The 21,484-nt window shown below is 36.4% G+C and overlaps 1 protein-coding gene across 1 annotated transcript; it reads right to left on the bottom strand.

The window, feature by feature from the left end:
* Positions 1-5,687: 5,687 nt before the first annotated feature.
* On the bottom strand, positions 5,688-11,310 carry LOC125224343 (ARID/BRIGHT DNA-binding, ELM2 domain and myb-like DNA-binding domain-containing protein). Its single transcript, XM_048127727.2, has 4 exons — positions 10,998-11,310; positions 9,655-10,894; positions 6,547-7,446; positions 5,688-6,022 (listed from the first exon to the last, which is right to left on the bottom strand). Exons 2-3 carry the CDS (start codon positions 10,843-10,845, stop codon positions 6,559-6,561), a joined length of 2,079 nt encoding a protein of 692 aa, XP_047983684.1. The 5' UTR covers positions 10,846-10,894; positions 10,998-11,310; the 3' UTR covers positions 5,688-6,022; positions 6,547-6,558.
* Positions 11,311-21,484: the final 10,174 nt, after the last annotated feature.

Raw genomic sequence — 21,484 nt, 5'->3', positions numbered from 1 at the left:
AAGTACCTATAGTACAACCAATTCCCGAACCTTCAACTTCTACACCTAATATTGTAGTGCCGCGCCGCAGTGGGAGGGTCTCTCATGAGCCCGAAAGGTACATTGGTTTGGGAGAATCTATGGTGAAAGCGATGGATTCGGAACTACAATCTATGATAGACAAAGACGTCTATGATTTGTCCGTCCTACCCGAAGGCTGTACTGCCATTGGGAGCAAGTGGATATACAAACGTAAACGTGGACCCGATGGACGAGTTAAAGTCTTTAAAGCAAGACTAGTGGCTAAGGGGTATACCCAAAAGGAAGGTGTCGACTACGACGAGACCTTCTCCCCAGTGGCCATGCTCAAATCGATCCGGATACTGTTGTCTATAGCAGCTTACATGGATTGGGATGTGTGGCAATGGACGTTAAGACTACGTTCTTGAACGGTAGTCTTGAGGAGACCATCTACATGGAACAACCCGAGGGTTATGCCATCAAGGGCAAAGAGCACATGGTTTGGAAGCTTAAGAAGGCCATTTATGGTCTCAAGCAAGCATCTAGATCATGGAATCAGTGCTTCGATCAAACTGTTCATAAGTTTGGATTCGAGAAATGCCCTAACGAAAGCTGCGTGTACAAGAAGGTAGAAAAAGGGAATGTGGTGTTCTTAGTTTTATATGTAGATGACATTCTTCTAATTGGAAACAATAAAAAGATGTTGTCATCAGTTCGAACTTGGTTGTCCAACCAGTTCAAGATGAAGGATATGGGAGATGCGGGTCACATCCTAGGTATCAAGGTCCTTAGGGATCGTGAGAAAAGGACGTTGTGCTTATCCCAAGAACCCTACATCGACACTGTACTTAGTCGTTTTAGCATGCAAGATGCCAAGAAAGGTTTCTTACCTTTTAGACATGGCATCCATTTATCTCAAGAGATGTGTCCCAAGACAGCATCTAAGATAGCAGAGATGAGAAGGATGCCATACGCTTCGGCAGTTGGTAGTCTCATGTATGCTATGCTTTGTACAAGACCTGATATTTGCTTTGCTGTTGGCATGGTAGCAAGATATCAATCAAATCCTAGCCAAGGACATTGGACTGCAGTAAAGAACATACTCAAGTACCTTAAACGGACTAAGGACTATGTTCTAGTTTATAAAGCAGGCGAGCTGTGCCCTTTGGGATATACTGATTCAGACTTCCAAGCTGATCAGGACTCGAGGAAATCTACTTCTGGTTATGTGTTTACCTTAGGAGGTGGAGCCGTAATTTGGAAGAGTGTAAAGCAGAAATGCATTGCAGACTCTACCATGGAAGCCGAATATGTGGCCGCTTCGGAGGCTGCAAAGGAGGCTGTATGGCTCAAGAACTTTCTTATGGACTTAGGTGTGGTTACGAATCTGCCCAAGAGCATCATCATTTATTGTGACAGTTCTGGTGCTGTGGCTAATTCGAAGGAACCAAGAGCTCACAAAGCGAGCAAACACATTGAGAGGAAGTATCATATCATCAGAGATATAGTGCAGAGAGGAGACATAGAAGTGGTCAAGATTGCGTCAGAGAACAACCTGGCAGATCCTTTTACTAAGGCATTGGCGGTCAAACCGTTTGAGTGCCATGTAGAAGGAATGGGAGTTCGACTCGCTCGAGACCTCAACTCGCTTTCAGTATAAGTGGGAGAATTAGACGTAGTGCACATTTTTTTTTATATACTCGAAAGCTGTTTTGAGTATAAGTGGGAGATTGTTAGAGTTTGTATACTAGAAATCACCTTTCGAGTGATTGAATACTGTTAAAACTCTCATTTTATTTTCCAAATGAATAAACAGATTATTTTTGTCATAATGTTGTTATATTTTACATTTAATGGATGTTAATTGCATATTTAAATGTATAAGTAATTTAACAAAGTCTAAGTCTTTGTTTTAGTAGACCGGTTGTGGGCGTCGTCCACTTTAAGGTAACACGGTCAGTTCTAAACAAAGAAAAAGAATAATTTCACAACCTAGATAGGCTTAGACTACCTATCGTGAAAGGTTGCAATGTCAGTCCGATTATTTCTAAGCCTTACTGAAATAAGATGACGTTGGTGTGGTATAGCACTGAATTGATCTAACAACGAGACAGTCTTTATGCTATCTACTGAAAGACGAGGTCTCGTAAATTATTTCTCAATCAATGTACGTTAGCATTGAGCATACGGTATTGATTATACACTACTTTGACTTACCAAATGGTGCGGGTTTTTCGCAACCCAATAAGCCTGGTATATTGGGTAGTGGTGATTAATATCTAGCGGTGCTAGGATTGCTATTATGTTGAATCGTGCGCGAGGTGAGTCTCGTTTGATAACATCCTCAAGAGAAGCTTGAAATAAGGTTTTATTATTCGGAACCTAGTTAGTTGGAGTTAATTACTCTATGAATAATAAATAAGATTTTTTTGCTGAGTCCTCTCTTGGAATAAATAAGATATTAATTAATTAAGTCCATAGCAGGCAATAATTAATTAATGGATGTTTCTATCTTAAGCGCGGGAAATATATATAAAGTATTGGAAACCCGAAGTACTTGTAATTTCGGATTTGGATGGGGAGTGCAGTATTACTTCTGTAGTGGCTGCTCGTAATATTCCAATTTTAAGCTTATATTAAATTGGGTTTAATTTAATTAGTAAAAAGCTAATTGGAGGAGCCCATATCCAAAGCCTTCCATAGATCCCTGTCTGGGCCCAATATGTGACTTATTATAAATAGGAGAATAAAGGAGACAGAAAATACACTTAATTTTCTCTTAAAATTTTCGGCCCTCTCTATTCCTAATAGAGGTTGAATTTTTCTCCTCCGTGGGAAAGGATTTCTGTCTTCTCTATTTAAGTCCTAGTGCGCTGGTGAGATCAGCCCACCCTGATATCAGTTCACAGTCCGGGAACCAGTCAGAAGATCCGTGGTTTTGTACTGAAAATCTTCACGAGGAGAAGGCGCTAGCCATCTTCGATTCTTTGGAGAATCATCAAGGTATAATGGCTAAACCTTAGAACAGCATGTTTTAGGTTTCTATTAATTTAAAGCATGTTATTATTTGAGTTATCAGCATGATACGTGAGATAATTACGCGAATAGAATTTGTCTAAATAATCCGCTAAATAGATCTGATTATTATGTAATTGATTAATGAATGCGCTTCCGCTGCCAGCCCCTTCAGTTGGCTGCTGCCACGCAAACTTGGGTTGAGAATTTTAACTACTAGACTTGGGAAATTGTAGAATTATCTAACAGCTAGACCTAGGAAACGGAAAATACGATGCAAGCATTCATGATGAAATAGAGATCAGACAGAGAGTAAAACTAAACAACTGAAATTTACTAGACCTAGTGAATGAACTTCCTAAAAACAGCTAGACAGAAGAAAACATACAGTGGGGACCATTTTCGCAAAACAGAAATAGTACGGATGAAAAGCTGCAACAACTTGAATCTGGCTCTAACTAACAACGATCTTCATCTCTTCCAACAATTTAAGCATAAACATGTAGAAAACAGAGCAACAAACTAGATCGGAACAGAGTATACTTAATCGGACGTCAGAAATTGCGATTAACCGGAAAATAAAGCAGATCTACAACTACTAGACGAGGTAAACGAAAGAACAGAAGCTAAACATCATATACATGCAGAAATTCAGCAGATCCAAACGTTAGATGCTTAATCCACTCCAGATCCAAGCCATCCGAACTCAACAACAACGAAACTCATCTCCGACCACTCTGATTCAACCGATTTACTTCGATCAACAACAATCAAACCACAATTCAACCTCAACCAAACGGGTCAAGTGCGAAACGCATCCAAAGCAAGTAAACAACAGGAATTAACGTAAATCGGAAACGAAATGAAAAGTAAACTTCCATAGCTAAACATCCAGAGATTCAACAATAATTCAACAGACACTGAGCTTCGAACAGCGAAGTCTCAGCACAAAAGCAGCAAAAACAGAATTAAAAGAACAATTGTTTCTTCGCCCTTTGCAAGGACGGTGGTACACAACGATCAACTAACAATCAAGACGAAACCCCCTCGGAATTACCCCATTGCGTGCAGTGTGTGTAGAGAAAACTATATGAGCAGTGAGCTAGGAGCTGGAGCGTGAAAAGGTGATGATGCCCATGTATGATGTGTGCTCCAGTATTTATAGACAGGGAGATGGCTTCTAGATTCTTCTTTGGATTCTCCATTTTGCCCCTCCTTCTTGAAGTTTCCTCCGTGGGGCAAATTTTTGCTCTTTTGCTCCTTTTTCCGCTTCTTTCCTCCGCCTGGAAAATATTCTCCTTCTTTTCCTCGGCCCGGCGGTTTCTCTACACAACCTGACTTAAAACATGTGTTAGACCCTGGAAATTACTGATTTTACGCCCATAACCGATGCATGGGAAGGCACAGGCGAGCGGGTCAAAAGTCCAATCGGCTTAGACCTTCGAAGACGGTGCTATGTTTGAGGTTGCAGATGTGGCGCTGACCAGAACGCTGTTGGAGACCTACAAGATGTACAAGGCCGAAGACGACGAGGAAATGAAGAACGAGCTCAGGGCACTCATCAAAAAGATGAAGAGAACAGTGGGTATGAATGAAGGCATTTGAAAGGTGAAATGCATGTCTCGCAGTAAAATACCAAAAATCGTGGTCAGGAGGTTATAGTAGCCAAAGCCATTTGAATTTTTATTTTATATATTGGAAAAATCCGTTTGGTTATTAATAGGCTAGGGCGGTAAAAATAATAACTGAAAGAAAAAATCAATTAGTTATTTGTCAAAATTTTATTTATTCAATGACTAGAGTTTAACGCGGATATATAGCCCGAAAACGTAGAACAAAAATTTGTTTATTTGCATCAAGTTTTCGAGGATCTCATTCAATACTTACTCGAATTATTAATCAACAGAAAATAAAAGCTTTGGTTTCAACTCTGTTTTTTTTAGATTTTAATAGTTTTTTTTTATTATTTAAACTAGGTATGCTTTGTTTTTGCTATGTTTTTCCCTTATGTTTTATTTATTTGATAAAAACCAATAATTAAAATAAATAAACAATATAGTGGTGACGTGGGAAATGGAGATGGTCGTTGATGGATAGATTGCTACTATTGCAGGAATTTGAACTGGATGATAAAATCTTTAACGTGGCAGGAGAAAATTGGAGATGGACGGATGGATAAGTTGTGACTACTATGAATGCTCTTAATGACTATCACGAAGAAAAAGTCTACTATTGCGATTTTTTAGTGGTAGTGTATTCCCTAATTTATAGTTAGTCAGGGGACCTAGACGGACTTCTTATACTTTTTCAAGCTTAGAGATAGTAGTAACAAGGCAAACGAACCAGAGTGTCTAATATTATACGTATTAAATGAAAAATTTATTAAATAAAAGTATTTCTATTTTTGTTAATAAAAGAATAAAGCATCAATGATTCCATCTATATTATCTAATTCGTCCACCAAACGAAGCACCTACTGTCTAATACCAAAAGACACTAACTTCTTCCTCTCTTTTTAAGCTAATCTATTATTCAGCTTTCGAATAATCAAGCACCAAACGTCAACAAAAATGAACATGGAGTGGCAATACCATTGAATAACGCTTAGAATTTTATAATTCCACCTTGGTGGAGATAATCAGTCCAAGATGTCGATATAAACAAACCAAATGTGCAAGAAGTCAAATTTGACATATTTGTAGTATTCACTTGTATGCAATTGAATGTATTCAGATTCAAATCGTATCTAACACAAGACTTCCCAAAATGAACACATTTTCAGCTTTGGTTATTAAAGGCAGATATGGTTATGTGATACAGAAAAATCAAGAGCTAGCATGAGAGAAAACAAGTCCTTGCTATCGAGAAGTAGGTCAAACCGAAACTTGTTATCCTGGCTTGACTGCAAGGCTATTTACAAACCAACCAAAACTTGATTTACAACCGCCACCCAAAATTGTTGGAACTTCCCCTTGCATATAAGCTCCAAAACCATAACTTAGACAACCTGTATGCAGTATTTTTCAGTCAAGTTCAGCATATATAAGCAGCAACTAGTGAACACTAAATCCTTCTTGGTATGATGGAATGGAAATGGAATGGAATGAAGGTAAGACCGGAATGAAATGACAATTTCTTTGCATTTCGTTTGCATTTTCATTTTATTCCCTCCTTCATTCCATCGTACCAAGCAAATGAATATAATAGAAGTAGGAATCACATTCCATTCCACCATACCTAGAAGGGCATGCCTAAAGAGGTGCTTGGTATGTTATAATGAACAATGGAATAGAATGGTGATTCCTACATCCATTTCAATTTATTTGTTTGCATCTCTTTATTAGGAATCATCATTCCCACTAGACAATGCATACTCTCCTTGGGATTAGCCATTATGTGCCTATCTTCATTCAAATGACATTTCCATTCCAATCTCTTCTAACTCCATTCCATCATACCATGCAGAACTTTGATCAAAGGCATATTCATGTTGTATATAAAATTTGCAGAAAGGGAAAAAGATGAAGGTACCTTGTAATTGGACTACACAAATTCAGTCGACTCCGTGTTCAGGGCACACGAAACTGAACTAGGTCTAGGTATATAAAGTGCTTTATGGCCGAAACTGCCACCAATTGAACCACAAACTTTTTCGTCATCATCGCTATCAACATCTCTTGGACTTACCCGGTTCTGATAGCTTCTACGCTGGACGAGGTAGACATTGAAGTAATAGCTAACCAATTTCTCCCTCGATTTCGAAGGCAAGAACCTCCAGGAATTGTTCCAGAACTTGTTTGAGAAAGCAGCATACGACTTCATATTATCCTTGAATATCCCCTCCTCCTGTTCACTCCAAGAAAGTGAAACCTCCTCTCCCATGAGGTTGAATCGCCAACGGTAGAACAATGAGCCGAGTTCTTGCTTTAGCTTTAACCTCTTCTCAGCAATATGAAACCTAACACATTCAACAGATTCTGGAAACGAGCAACTGCACCGATGTTGCCTTCCTTTCCCAATTGGATCCAGTTTAACAGTAAAGTTAGTTTTACCACCTTCTGGAGGCCACATTCTTGTGCCCAGCCACTTGGAATCACTATCGGAAGCAGTACCAGTCCATTGTGGAACTTGTGCTTGAAAACAAGGACCAATGGGGACTTCCCTCTCAGCTGGCACATCACAGGACTTGTGATCATTCATATTTAGAGGCTGCTCCTTAACGATTGTAGCAGCTGCTTCAGATGGTTCTTTGGGCCTAGCCACATCTGCTTCTCGATGACTATGAGGGGCTGCAGAAGAAGGGCAGCATGAACACGAGGGAGGTTTAATCACGGGTTTCCTCCTGCTATATCTTAGTTTTTCTGTAGTTTGGTGGTCGATAACATCATCCTCGTACATTGAGGGAAGCATCCTTGGCTTTTTCTGCTGATCCTGATCCACGACATAACATGTAATGGAATGTTACAAGCCTTTAAATACAAAATACCATCATCAACATTGAGGGAAGCATCCTTGGCTCTTTTCGCACACAACTTAAGAATCTTGGATCAAATTAAACCACAACAAAAGATTTCTGTGTCTGCGATACAAGTATACAACACATTTTGTTAACAAGCTGTTCGTGAATTAGGCACAAGCACTTTCTAATTTTTACAGAATGACCTGCTTCTATGACATTCTCATTATTTCTTTATACGTGATTGTCAAACAACAGGGGCTTTTAATCTTTCTGTGCAATATTTCAAAATCGCACTACACATTATAAGTTTAAAACTCAATTGTAATCATATGGAAAGGAATGAACTTGAGATATAACATTAACATCAATTGTCAAAAAAAATTCCCTTATTTCCTTTCGGTCCATCCACAAAATTTTCCCCTTTCTATGTATAGTAGTAGTAGGGTTCACTCAACTCACAATATCCTTCGCACAGTTAAAGTGGCTCCACTCAACTCACAATATCCACAATACCACAAACTATTTTATTAAAACTTGTGTTGTCCACAATAGGGAAAATTTTATGTGGGCGTATGGAGTATTGAGTAAGGTGGGAAAATAAGGCCCTGCCGACAAGAGAAGAATTCTAGTACGATTTATGAAGGATGAATCCCGAGAATTCTGTGAGTTTAAGCACAATTATTCCTTATTAAGGACCATAAAAATGCAAACTTTCCATGAGGTTGCAAGTATAATGAATTTAACTACTAAAAACTAAAAGAAGATCAATCAAATTGGTGTATTTATTAATTAATGGTTATGATTCGACTAGCTTATTTTTATGATTTGACCAGAAAAAATAATATCCTGCAAGCATAACGGACAATATGCCAAGAACATATGTTACCATTTATTCACTAGAATGCGATTCGACTCACTCCTAACCAGTGTTGTTAAAAGCGCACCCCAAGCGCGTGGCGCTCAGGGCGACAACTGAATCGCCTCGAGGTGTTTGGGTGAGCCTGGGGCGGCTAAAATTTATAAATCAGAAAAAACCCTAAAGCCTTCAAAACTTCATTTCCTAAATAACTCAAACATAATTAATTTTGAAATATTATCATTTAAATCTGTTCCTAATTCCTTCAAATCACTAAAAATATCACCAAAAATAATAAATTTTTCATTTCTCCAAAAATAAAACCATTCCAGCTCTTCTCCTCTTCTTAAGACATTAAATATTCCTATTTATCCTCTTCTCAATTAATTCTTCCCTCTTCTACCCAAATTCTTTTTTAGTATAGCAAGAAAAGAAGAATTCTAATCCGATAGTGTGCCCCATTGCCCGGTGCCCAGACTTTTACATAATCATCCAGTGGCCCTAACAACACTATTCCTAACATTGGAATAGGTCTCAAGTAGCAATTAAGATTTACAATGTTTCACGCATCCACGAGTATCAGAGCTTCATCACTAGAGTTCCACAAATTAATCTAACATTTAATCTGTTTTAAGGGAATATTCTTATGCACTGAATATGTGTCATTCTATAATTTGGCACTCTACCTATGAGAGAATACCTAAACCTAAAGGTTTACATGTTTGAGTCAAGTTATTATAGATTGATCAGTTTAAAATGTCCAGGTGATTCCTGGATGCCCATCATTTCAGCTACCCTAAAAGTAAAATCTGTCCCAATTTGAGGGTGATAAAGTATGTGGAAACAGCAGAAAAAAGTTATAGTTGCAAACACAGCAGGAAAACTAGGATGCTCATTAGTTACAGAAACTGTTTTTTTTGTCACCCAATTAACACAATAGTAGTATAAAATATGAATCTTGTCCACAGGAGATATGGTACACAAACTTGGGGAACGTGAAGCTGAGTTGGACCATGTGAATCATGTAATTATTGACAGAGGATATATTTTAACAGCTCAAGACAGAGAGCTAATCACTTGCAAATTTCAACTGGCGGCCCTATTCGGATAGTGGTAAACAAATAATTTAATTAAATAACGTAAACTCAAATGTAGCAGATGCAACATTCTAAAATATCGCACAAACTTTAATTCTGAGCTTGCAGTTAAATTATAGATCTGAGGTGCAATAATACAAATTCCAAATTCAGTTATTTAATTATTTATGTGAAGAACGCAGTCCATTAAACCACAGAATACAATCAAGAAAAGATAAAGATGTAACCTTTTGGAGGACTTCACCAGCAGCTTTACTAGCATGCCTTTTTATCAGCAATGCATCTCGAACTAACAGGGCTTCAGCCCAGAATTCTCCATTCCTGTCACCCCACTTGGAACATTCAGGAACCGACCCAACGGAAGGATCACCTGAATGTTTTGCAGTGTGGATCAACCACTCCAGCATACCGGAAAAAGAATGAGATTCTTGTTTCCTCTTACGAGAAGCCAGCACATTTCCAGCATCAATTTTGGGCGTAATCTTATCATCAATACTCAGTTGAGCTCTGAATCTCTCTTCTCCATCAGGAATTTTTTCAAAACCATTGGGTTTTCTACAGTTGACATTGTTAACTTTTTTGGAAGATGTACAAGATCCACTGTTTTCAAGGGCAGAAGAACTTTCATAATCATTTTCAATAACAGAAATTGTAGTTTCTCTATGATTTAGGACCTTATTGGTAATGTCGTCAATGAGTTTCTTGGCAGATCCTATGATGTCACCATCATCATCAACTTGTCCTCTAGAAACACCATTTGGTTCGTTCATGATCTTCGCTGCTGCATTATTCGCTGATGAAGCAAAATCATCAATCATGATATGAGACCTGTCATTTGCCTCTCCACCAAATGTAGCAACTTCCCCTAGCTGCTCTTGCTCTTGCTCTTGCTTGTTTGGCAACATACCCTTGAACCTGATTTCCAACTCCCGAGACAATAAATCCAGTTTCTGAATAAATCCACAATGGTCATCCTCCAACACTCTGTTGCTAAACACTCGTTGCAGCCATTGATCCAGTTCGTTCAAATAATTCATATAAATCAACTTAAGGGATGCAATCACACCACGTCCTAGTCCACATTCATCCGAAACGAAACCCCACAAGTTATTTCTTGTAACGGCATCGTATCCACCAAATTTCCTCACAAGCCAAAAAAGTTTAAACAAATCCACTGGCTGCCCTTCACCACAGAATGCTGGAATAGGCCTATGAAATTTTCCAGCAGACTTATCTCTCAAAAAGGCAACCACGACTTGATCAAACAAACCCCTTAGTCTATGCTTACAAGAATCGAAACGGTACTTCTCTATCTGAAAATTGAGATCAAAAGCAAACCTAAATGTTTTCATATCATTTCCATCACCAAAGTTACCGCCACCATTATTTCCATCTGTGTCATCTCGCAACTTAACCATTTCCCGGTTAACCCCTTTCCCTCTGACCTAGTCCAAAACTTTCTTTTATCTGGGAATATTCGATTAAATAAATTAGAATTGATTATATGCAGCAGGTTTATATACAAATGATGCTATTTTACGTGGAAAATGAAAAAAGATCGGATTTTTACCTTGTTTTCAGCTTCAACGGCAATGGAGGTATAATCCAGTGAGCATTGCAAGACGATGTATAATAAACCCTGCGGCAATTTACTGCCAATTTTTTCAGGTGTCATGACAGCAGTGATTGAGTTGTTGACCAGATAGGAAGAATCAAATCAGGCTACCAATTATGGAAATCAGGCGAATTTTAAGGAAAGGTATTTCATTGTTGACGAAACAAAGAAGATTATTTAGGAGGAAGTCGATTTTTAGATGATTTCTTAGGGCAAGATTAAGTTTAGGGATGAATGCTACCCTAATTTTTGCTAAATATAATAATCTTTTCGACAAAATCAAGGATAGTGTGGGATGTCGGCTTGAAATTTATGGGTTAAATAATTTCAAAATATTTAGGTTTAGGGTAGCACAATGGGCTAAAATCCAACAATCGAATATTACTCCGTTCGTCCTCAAAGAGCAAAGAGTATAAACTTTAGATTCGGCAGGAGTTTTAATAAATAAGGGAAAAAATAAGAGAGAGACAAGGCAGTGGAAATAATGTTAGCGGAGAGTGGGGTCCACATTATTATAATGGTATAAGTGTTAATGGTGATGGCATAAGTTGTAAATAAAATGATGGAGGGAGTTCATACTCTTTAGGGACAGACGAAAAAAGAAATAGTTCATACTCTTTGGAGACGGAGGGAGTACTACATCAAATGGCATTGCTTTATTGATGAACGATGAAGAATCAGCTTAGCAATGCAACGGAATACTTTAATGATGGACAATGAAAAGCGTAAATGGGATGGATGGATGGATGGATTGTTGGAAATTATTTATCGTCATATATTCAAGAATACATAATTGAATATAAATAAAGCAAGATCTTCGAACATCATGTATTTCACGTAAAACCATAAACATAATAGGATCGAAATATACCTTGGCGATCCATAGCGGAAGCGATTGAGGAAGGAGGAGACGATTTCCTTGAACCTTTTCCGGCGTAGTAGCGCAACTCCAAGGATTTGTTTCTCTCTCTTTCCCCCGTTTATGTGTTCTCTTAATGTGTGTGATTTGATGAGATCACCACACTTGTATTTATAAGCAGAGAGAGGACAAACCCTAATTATGAAACCTTAAAAGCCCTTTCCATCAAAGAGGCCCAAAATAATTAGTAAATACGTTTCTTATTGACCAAGAATACAATCTTCCGTCTATTAATATTACTAATTGATCACAATCAATTCTAATCAAATCTTAATGATATATACGCACGATTCTTTACTTGATGGCCAAGGGAATGAATATTCATTCCATAAAAAGATTATGTAATCAATCTTTTCCAATCATTGGCAATCAATCGGCACATATATATAAACATATATTCTCTTTGGAGAAATATAATATGATTATTTAATTAATTGATATGTGACAATAATTAATTGATAGTCAATTAATTAGGGTAAAATGTGTCTTATACCAAATAATGTATTATACTAAAATTCAATTCTATTTAGGACTCTATCACATGTCACATATGTCAGACACAAAACTTACATTCTCCCACTTGGCGAACATGTGGGACACAAAGCTTTCTATTCTCCCACTTGTCACACTTGACAGAGCCACAATAAAATAGACATAATAAACATAAGGCGCGCATAATATTGGACTTTATAAATACTTTAATTACTGGTAAACATAAGTATTATATTAGAGAGACTACTAATGCGGGTCCTGGCGGGCGTATATCATTCAATCGATGTAGTTCCTTCCATGTACCACATCACTAATATCCACTCTAATATAATCTATAAGTGACACCGCGTCCGTAATTGTCTTATTTCAAGACCTCCTGCATTAATACTAAAAACGTATATATGCATATCAAATAATAAGTATATACAGGAAAAGTGGAAACAACTTTATTGAATTCAAAATATCCATAAGTTAAGTGTCTGAACCAACATGGAAACATAAAGATTAGATGTTTCCAAACCCAAGACTCATTATGTTAACTTATTCCATAAATGTCTTAGGCAGTAAAGCCTTAGTCAATGGGTCAGCAACTATAAGCTGTGTGCTTATACATTCTATAGATATTATTTGTTCCCGAACTTAATCTTTCATGACAAGAAACTTTAATTCCATGTGTTTAGCTCCTTTGAATACTTGTCATTCTTAGAGAAAGATACGATTGCACTATTATCACAATACATTTTAAGGGCTTGGATATTGAGGAGACAATACCAAGGCTTGAAATAAAATTTTGCAATCATTAATGCTTCAAAGCAAGCCATAAATTTAGTTTTAATGGAAATCCAATCATTTCTAGTTGATCATATTTCCTTAACGTGAGCATAAAATCTTTTGTTCCCTTTAAGTATCTCATTATTATCTTTGCAGCTCTACAATGTTCAACACCAGGGTTACTTTGGTAACGGCCAAGCATTCCAACTGCAAAGTTGATGTCTTGTTCAGTACAGACTTGAGCATACATCAAACTTCCCACAATAGATGCATAAGGAATATTTTCCATCTCTTTACGTTCCAATTCAGTTTTTGGACATTGATCCAAACTGAATTTGTCACCTTTATGATTTGGAACAACACTTGGAGAACATGCACTCATTCCATGTCTCTCTAAAAGATTCGATCTATGTAGCTTTTATGAGACAATCCAAAAGTCCACGTGATTGATCACAAGATAATTCTATCCTATGACATAGGACGTCTCACACATATCTTTTATGTTGGAATTTTTAGAGAGATAACTTTAGTGTCATGTAGTAATCCAATGTAACCATTAGCAAGCAATATATCATCAACATACAAAACCAAAATATGAATTGCTCCCACTAACCTTGAGGTATATGCTGTTAGGTTTGGTATACTGAAAAACATGTTTCGAGCAAGTTTCGCTCGAATAGAATCTTGCTTGTATACGTAAAACTCTATAATCCACTTTTAACCCGATTCAGTATTATTCGAGCAGTCTCGCACGAATAGAATCACTATTATTATTACATTGTGTTTGCTTGTGCATTTATAAGATGTTTTATAAACATTTAAATGCATAAGAAGTAAACAAAATCTAAGTCTTTTGCTTAGTAGACCGGTTGTGGGCGTCGTCCACTTTAAGGTAACACGATCAGATCTATGCAATGCTTTGCAAAAGAAAAAGAAGAATTTCACAACCCAGATAGGCTTTGGCTACCTATCGTGAAAGGTTGCAATGTCAGTCCGCATATTTCTAAGCCTTACTGAAATAAGATGACATTGGTGTGGTATAGCACTGAACGGATCTAACAGCAAGACGTGTCTTTATGCTATCTACTGAAAGACTAGGTCTTGATAAAATATTTTTTCTTAATCTACATATGTTAGTATTGAGCATACGGTATTGATTATGCACTACTTTGACTTATCAAATGGTGCGGGTTTTTCGCAACCCAATAATCCTGATATATTGGGTAGTGGTGATTAATATCTAGCGGTGCTAGGATTGCTATTATGTTGAAACGTGCACGAGGTGAGTCTCGTTTGATAATGTCCTCAAGAGGAGCTCGAAAATTATTCAGAAAACTGGCCAGTTGGAGTTTTATAACTCTATGAATAATAAATAAGTGTTTCTTGCTAAGTCCACACTTGGAATTAATAAGATATTAATTAATTAAGTCCATAGCAGACATTAATTAATTAATGGACATTTATATCTTAAGCGCGGGAAATAAATAATAAATAACGGAAACCCGGATTACTTATAATTTCGGATTTGGATGGGGAGAGTTCAATATTACTTCTGTAGTGGCTGCTCGTAATATTCCAATATAAGCTTGTATTAAATTGTGGGTTCAATTTAATTAGTAAAAAGCTAATTGGGGGAGCCCATATCCAAAACCTTCCATAGATCCCTGTCTGGGCCCAAAAGGAACTTAATATAAATAGGAGAATAAAGGAGACAGAATAATCGCAATTTTTATTCTCAAAATTTTCGAAAATTTCGAACTCTCCAGCTGTGGAGGATTTTGAATTCTTCATCTTTTCCCAAAAGGATTTCTTCTGTCTTCTTTATTCGAGTCCTAGTATTTTGATAAGATCAGTCCACCCTGATATCGAGATACAGTTCGGGAACCAAAGAGAAGATCCGTGGTCTAGTATTGAAGATCATCACGTGGAGAAGGCGCGAGCAATTGACGATTCTTTGGAGAATCAAATCGGTAACTCTAAACCGTAGAATTCATGTTTTAGAATTTATTTTCTTTGAGCATGAATTATTTGCGTTCTAGCATGCAATTATCTGTTTAACATGTGAATTGATTAATCGCATAATCGGTCAAATAGATCCTACGTCTGATTTATTTGTTTTGTACAAGTCTTCCGCTGCGCAAGGGGCATCAAACCCCAACAATTGGTATCAGAGCCAATTTTTGGCTCATGTTATGTGAATTGCTTGAATGCATGATTTCTTTGTTTGGTCTCTATAACAAAGAAGGGATTAAGAACGACGACGAGGGCACATTCGATAAGGACGTGCACGTCGTCGAATGCGCAGACCATGGCGTCAGCAAAAGAATTTGAGCCTCCGGTTGTGGAATTGTCATGGACATTCTGAGGAATTCATCTCTCAAATTCTTTGTAATCAGTACGTGAATGCAGTGATACATATATATTAATCATATTTGTATGCATTCAAGAATCTAATGATTACTTATGATTACATTAAGTAATCAATTGTTTCGTAATCTTTGATTCATATTAGCTTGTGAATCGACTAAATTCTCGTTTTGATTCTTATCAATTTGTACGCGACTTGGATTCGCGAGAGAATTGTTGGCGACGTGAGGAGCACGCAGCGGCTACTGTTATGCAACGGTTTTGGTGCCTGGCAGTTCGGCGTCTTGTGCCGAGGACGGCGGTCTGCGCGTGAGCAGCGCCGACGGCTACAGAGACAGCGCCAACAGCAGCGACGGCACCAAGGGCGACTCCACTGGCAAGCTGTGACGTCGGCTAGTCCCTATGGCTGGGTAGGCGATCAGCGAGCAGGGGGAGTGCCAACGGATACGGAGCAGTTTCGTCGGGCAGCAAAGGCGGTGTTTTGAGTGGGAGTCCGGCAACGGCTCCCGGACTCGTGTTCCATCGCCTTGCATAGCTCACCGAATAATCGCTTTCCAAAATTTGATTAGGGTTTCAAATCCTTGGATTCAAATTTGGAAATAATTCAAGATTAATTTGGAAATAAGATTTGAATATATCTTTTGTGGATTTTATATATTATATAAGATTTGATTTTGTATCAGATCATGGATTGATTATAGATTTTATCCTTATTTTATGGATTTGTAGGGATTTAATTCCTAGACGAAAATCCTAGTTAAATTTGGATAATGACAATCTAATATTTATCTATATCCTATGGATTAATGTGGATTTATCCCTAGACGAATCCTAGTTGGATTTAGATAATGATAATATTATTTTATTCTTATCCTATGAGTTTATATGAATTTATTCATAGATAAATTCTAGATGGATTTGGATAGTGATAATATAATATTTTATTCTTATCTTATAGATTTATATGGATTTGTTCCTAGATAAATCTTAAATAGATTTGAATAATTCTAATATAATATTATCTTATTCTATGGATTTATATGGATTTATTCCAAGATAAATCCTAGATGAATTAGGATAAATATTTATATTAATTTATTTTATCCTAGGGATTTGAATAGATTTAATTCTATTAAGACAAATCTTAGATGGATTGAAATAAGTATTAATCCAAGTTATCCTTATCTTTTGGATTTATGTCCTAGATAGATTAGGATGTTGATGATATATAAGAAATCCTTAATTAATTGGATTTAGATAAATTTATTTATCTAAGATATCCTAAGTAATGTTTGATATATTCTAGATGTCTATTCTAAATAGAATTAAGATTTGTACATATCTTTATTGATTGGATTTTATTTTTATCTTATGGATTATGATGGAAGTATTTCTATCTAGTAATATCCTAGTACGATTTAAATAATGATAATCCTAGATCAACGTTATTTTGAATTGTAGGATTTGATTTTATCGAAATAAAATCTTGAATAATCCTAAATGGATTTAGATAGTTAACTCTATCTTGATAAATCCTAAATAAATTTGGATAATTATTATCCAAGATAAAACTTAATTATTTAATTGATTCTCCCTTGACTAGATTAAATAATTGTTGATAATTATTATGTGTGTTTAAATGCCATGCATTAAATGGATTTATCTATTTATTTGGTGTTTATCTATTTTAAGTGGATTATCTGCTTTATCTGCTTATGTGATAATTATGCAAAAACCATACAAAATATCTAAGTGATGATTACAACAAGTGCGTTGTATACGGTCTCCATCGGTTGGTCTGCCAAATTTTGTGAAGCTGATTTTCTAATATTATCGCCACCTACAGAGTAGGGACGATAATCCTACGAAAACAGCAAGATCATAAGGGCGGACTTCTCACATAATAAATAGAATGAACTAGAAAGTGGTTCCCAATATTATTGCCACCTGCAGAGTGGGGACAATAATCCTAAGGAACTGCGAGTTTCAGGGTTAAATCAGAATTTATGAGATAGCTTGATTTTGTTATCAACACATGAACATTGTTATGGGAGTGTGTTGTAGAAATAAAATTCTGTAATGCTAAATCTGATGGTCATGCTTAGGCAGCATTAGGCGTGTCAACCTCCAGAGGAGGAAGCTATTGATGCGTCGGTGTTGTGACCAGTAAAATTGTCAAAATTTTAATGCGTATTAACCTCCAGAGGAGGATACAATTTATTAATTTTGCAGTTGTAAGATACATAATTGTTTTGTGGTTATTTGTGATTATGTATTGAGCATGAGTATGTGATAATAAGTTTATTTGCCAAATCTTCATTATGTCATTTAATATTTGTCTGCGATCCTTAAAGAAAGTAAACTCGAATGCCTAAATTATGTAGACCGGAAACGAAAATGGATAAGATTCTCATCGCTGAAAGCTTGGAGTTTATACTCAATGATTCATGTCCTCCATTTCCTCGACATAATTCCACGAAGAATGTTCGAGAATGCATTATGCATGTACTTGACAAGTTCTTTGAGGAATAAGGTCAAGCTATTTTCCTTTAAGTAGCTCGACAAGTCTTGGTTAATGACGATGAAAGATGGATATCAATAGAATCTGTCAAGATGATTCGATTGGAATATCCTAGAGTGACATAATGTTTTGATCACTCAAATAGTTTCTGACACAAGTCATCGCCTAAAGTAACAAGAAATGACTATAAGAAGGTTTAACTGAAAAGTAGAAAATCTTCAGAATAATAGTCGTTATGTTATTGTTAGAGCAAAGTAACATGATAGATGACAAATTCATAAAGGCTACATTTTTTAAGTCCTAGTTCATTTGAACAAAAGACTAGATGTGGAAATGAGAGAGCCTGAATTTTCATCGAAGTTTGTTTAAAGCGAGAAAAGATGCTTTGTGAGTTGGATTGACCTATATTATAGAAGGACAATGACTTACATGACAATGCAACTTCTAAGTAAGAGATCTTGATCCAGTTAGGTTTTTGTTGCAGTGGGAGCTATTAATGCTCAACTATTGTTTTATGGTTGATGCTTAAGGCATCATAGTATTAAAATAATATAAGTGCGACAAGGTTGAGTATTCAACAACACATCAACTTCTTAATCATTTAATGATAAAGTATTTATGGCTCTTAGCCTTAAGGCCAGGAAAATACTTAGAAATTGTTCGAACTGATCTCGACTATCAAGATTTTAACATTTTGTTAAATAGCTTGAGAGTTGAGAAAGTCTATTTGATGCACTATGAGTTAGAATCATTTGATTTTTCAAGAGATTCAGAATACTTATAGAAGTGCAACATGGAAAGACTAGCAAGTCTCAATGGTTTACACCATAAGGAGACGAGCAAAGGGTTATGATCAGTAGTGGGAGTCTAATCCCCATTAACGAATCCAAGCATTCATCTAATGAATGGAATAGTTATGTAAGAAGGAATCAAAGTCTTTCAAAGACAAGTTTGATTAAGTGATGAGTTGTACTCATTAAAATCTTATCATTGATGGGAGAAGCGTTAAAGAAACTACCAACATCAGTACCTTCTACAAAACACGAGTTGTGGACTAGAGCGTCTCTAGTCTAGTACATCTCAAGGTGTAATGTTGTTCCAACACGTGTTGGAAAAGAGTCCAAGAAATTGGAGTTGAGTACTGAGGCGTGTTTTAAGGTTTGTCCCAAATGATGTAAGGTTATAAGTTCTGTAATCTTCAAAGATATAATTCTTGTATGAAGATCTAGAGATGAACTACAAGCCTAACAACATGATAACTCTCAAGATAAAGAGAGAGATATCGTATTTTCCATTACCAAAGAATTATACCATTGGAAACTTTTGCACTAATAAAATCAACTTCAGTACCTAAGATTGTAAGAACCATATCGTAGTGGGAGCGTTCCACTGGAACACAACAAGTTCATGGGTCTAAGAGTGTCGTAAGACTCAGTCTTAGATCAACTTGAACATAATCCCTTTAACTACAATGTAGTATTGGTTCATTTGGATATTCATCCTTGAAAAGGTGATAGATTCCAAACTACAATCTAGGATAGACAACATGTTTTACAAGACTTGCAATACTACCTATAGGCTGTGTCGGTCAGTGGGAGCAAGTATCTTTGCAAGTGTAAATGTGGATTGCAAATGGCTAGACAATGACATTGGGTTATGCCCAAAGAGAATCATCTTCTCGCTATCGTTGTGCCAGGATTTATTCGATCCTATTGTCTATTAGAACTTACATAAATTAGAATGTATGTATTATGATTGTCAAGACAGCCTTCTATAAATAGAAGTCTTGAGGAAATCATCTACTAGAACATTCTAATGGATATGTAATTAAGGGCAAGAAACGCATGATTGGAAGCTTATAAAGACCTTCGTGGTCTTAGGCAAGCATCTAAATCAGAGTATATGTGTTTTATCAAAATTGTCAAATGTCTGGAATTTGACTTTTGCCCATTGCAGTGCTGTAAGCACTAGAAAGTTGAAAGTGCACTAAATGTGGTATTATTGGTACTCTACGATGATGAAATCTACAAAAGTTGCAAACAACTAAGATTGGCATCTAGCGTAGCAAACTGGTTGTCTACCCAGTTTAAGATAAATGATTTAAGAGAAACTAATTACATTCTTAGCATTTAAGTCCTTTTACGATTGCTAGAAAGAATGTTGAGATTTTCTTAGGAATCTTATATCTACATATTGCTTGGAACATTTTAGCATTAGAAATTCCATGAAAAGGTTTATACCTTTCAAGGTGGAATTGTCTTGTCTCTAGTCAAGTGTCATTTGACGCTTAGTGAGATCAAGAATTATGAGACTAGTTTCGAAGATAGTTGTCTCATGTATGCTATAATGTGTACTAAGTTCTATATTAGTTGTGCTTATGCATAGCAAGTATATATCATATTAACCATGGCAAAGGATTTTGATTGAGGTAATGAATATACCCTAGGGCTTGAGAAAGACTAGTAACTATATTATAGTTTACCAGTCATTCATGTAATGTCCTTGAGGTTACACTGTCTTAGTTTTATTACTAATCAGTGATCGAGTAAGTTATCCTCTGATTATGTGTTTACCTTAGGAATATCTTCCTAATAGCTTTAATCGTAAGTTTGAGTATGCCTATGAGTATTATATTTAATTACTCTAGTGAAGGCTAACTCAAAGGACACACGAGTTTATTAAGCTAAGCAATCACATATGGGGATGAAATTAATTAAAGATCAAGTACGCAGCAAAGACATCATGGTGACAAAGATATAATCAGAGAACTACCAAGCAGATTTTTCTTTCACTTAGTGAAATGAATGGTAGTTCGATATATCTAGTATCAATACCTGCTTTGTGTATAAGTGGGAGAGTTTTTGGCAGTGGGTATACTCGAAAGCATGTTTTGAGTATAAGTGGGAGATTGTTAGGTTTGGTATACTGAAAAGCATGTTTCGAGCAAGTTTCGCTCGAATAGAATCTTGCTTGTATATGTAAACTCTATAATCCACTTTTAACCCGATTTAGTATTATTCGAGCAGTCTCGCACGAATAGAATCACTATTATTATTACATTGTGTTTGCTTGTGCATTTATAAGATGTTTTATAAACATTTAAATGCATAAGAAGTAAACAAAGTCTAAGTCTTTTGCTTAGTAGACCGGTTGTGGGCGTCGTCCACTTTAAGGTAACACGGTCAGATCTATGCAATGCTTTGCAAAAGAAAAAGAAGAATTTCACAACCTAGATAGGCTTTGGCTACCTATCGTGAAAGGTTGCAATGTCAGTCCGCATATTTCTAAGCCTTACTGAAATAAGATGACATTGGTGTGGTATAACACTGAACGGATCTAACAGCAAGACGTGTCTTTATGCTATATACTGAA

This window comes from Salvia hispanica, chromosome 1, assembly GCF_029641045.1.
Source record: "Salvia hispanica isolate PSC_SH4W2 chromosome 1, Shi_PSC_v1, whole genome shotgun sequence".
In the NCBI taxonomy this organism is placed as follows: domain Eukaryota; kingdom Viridiplantae; phylum Streptophyta; class Magnoliopsida; order Lamiales; family Lamiaceae; genus Salvia; species Salvia hispanica.
Note: the sequence above shows the minus strand (reverse complement) of the source record. Positions and strands in the feature narration are given on the sequence as shown.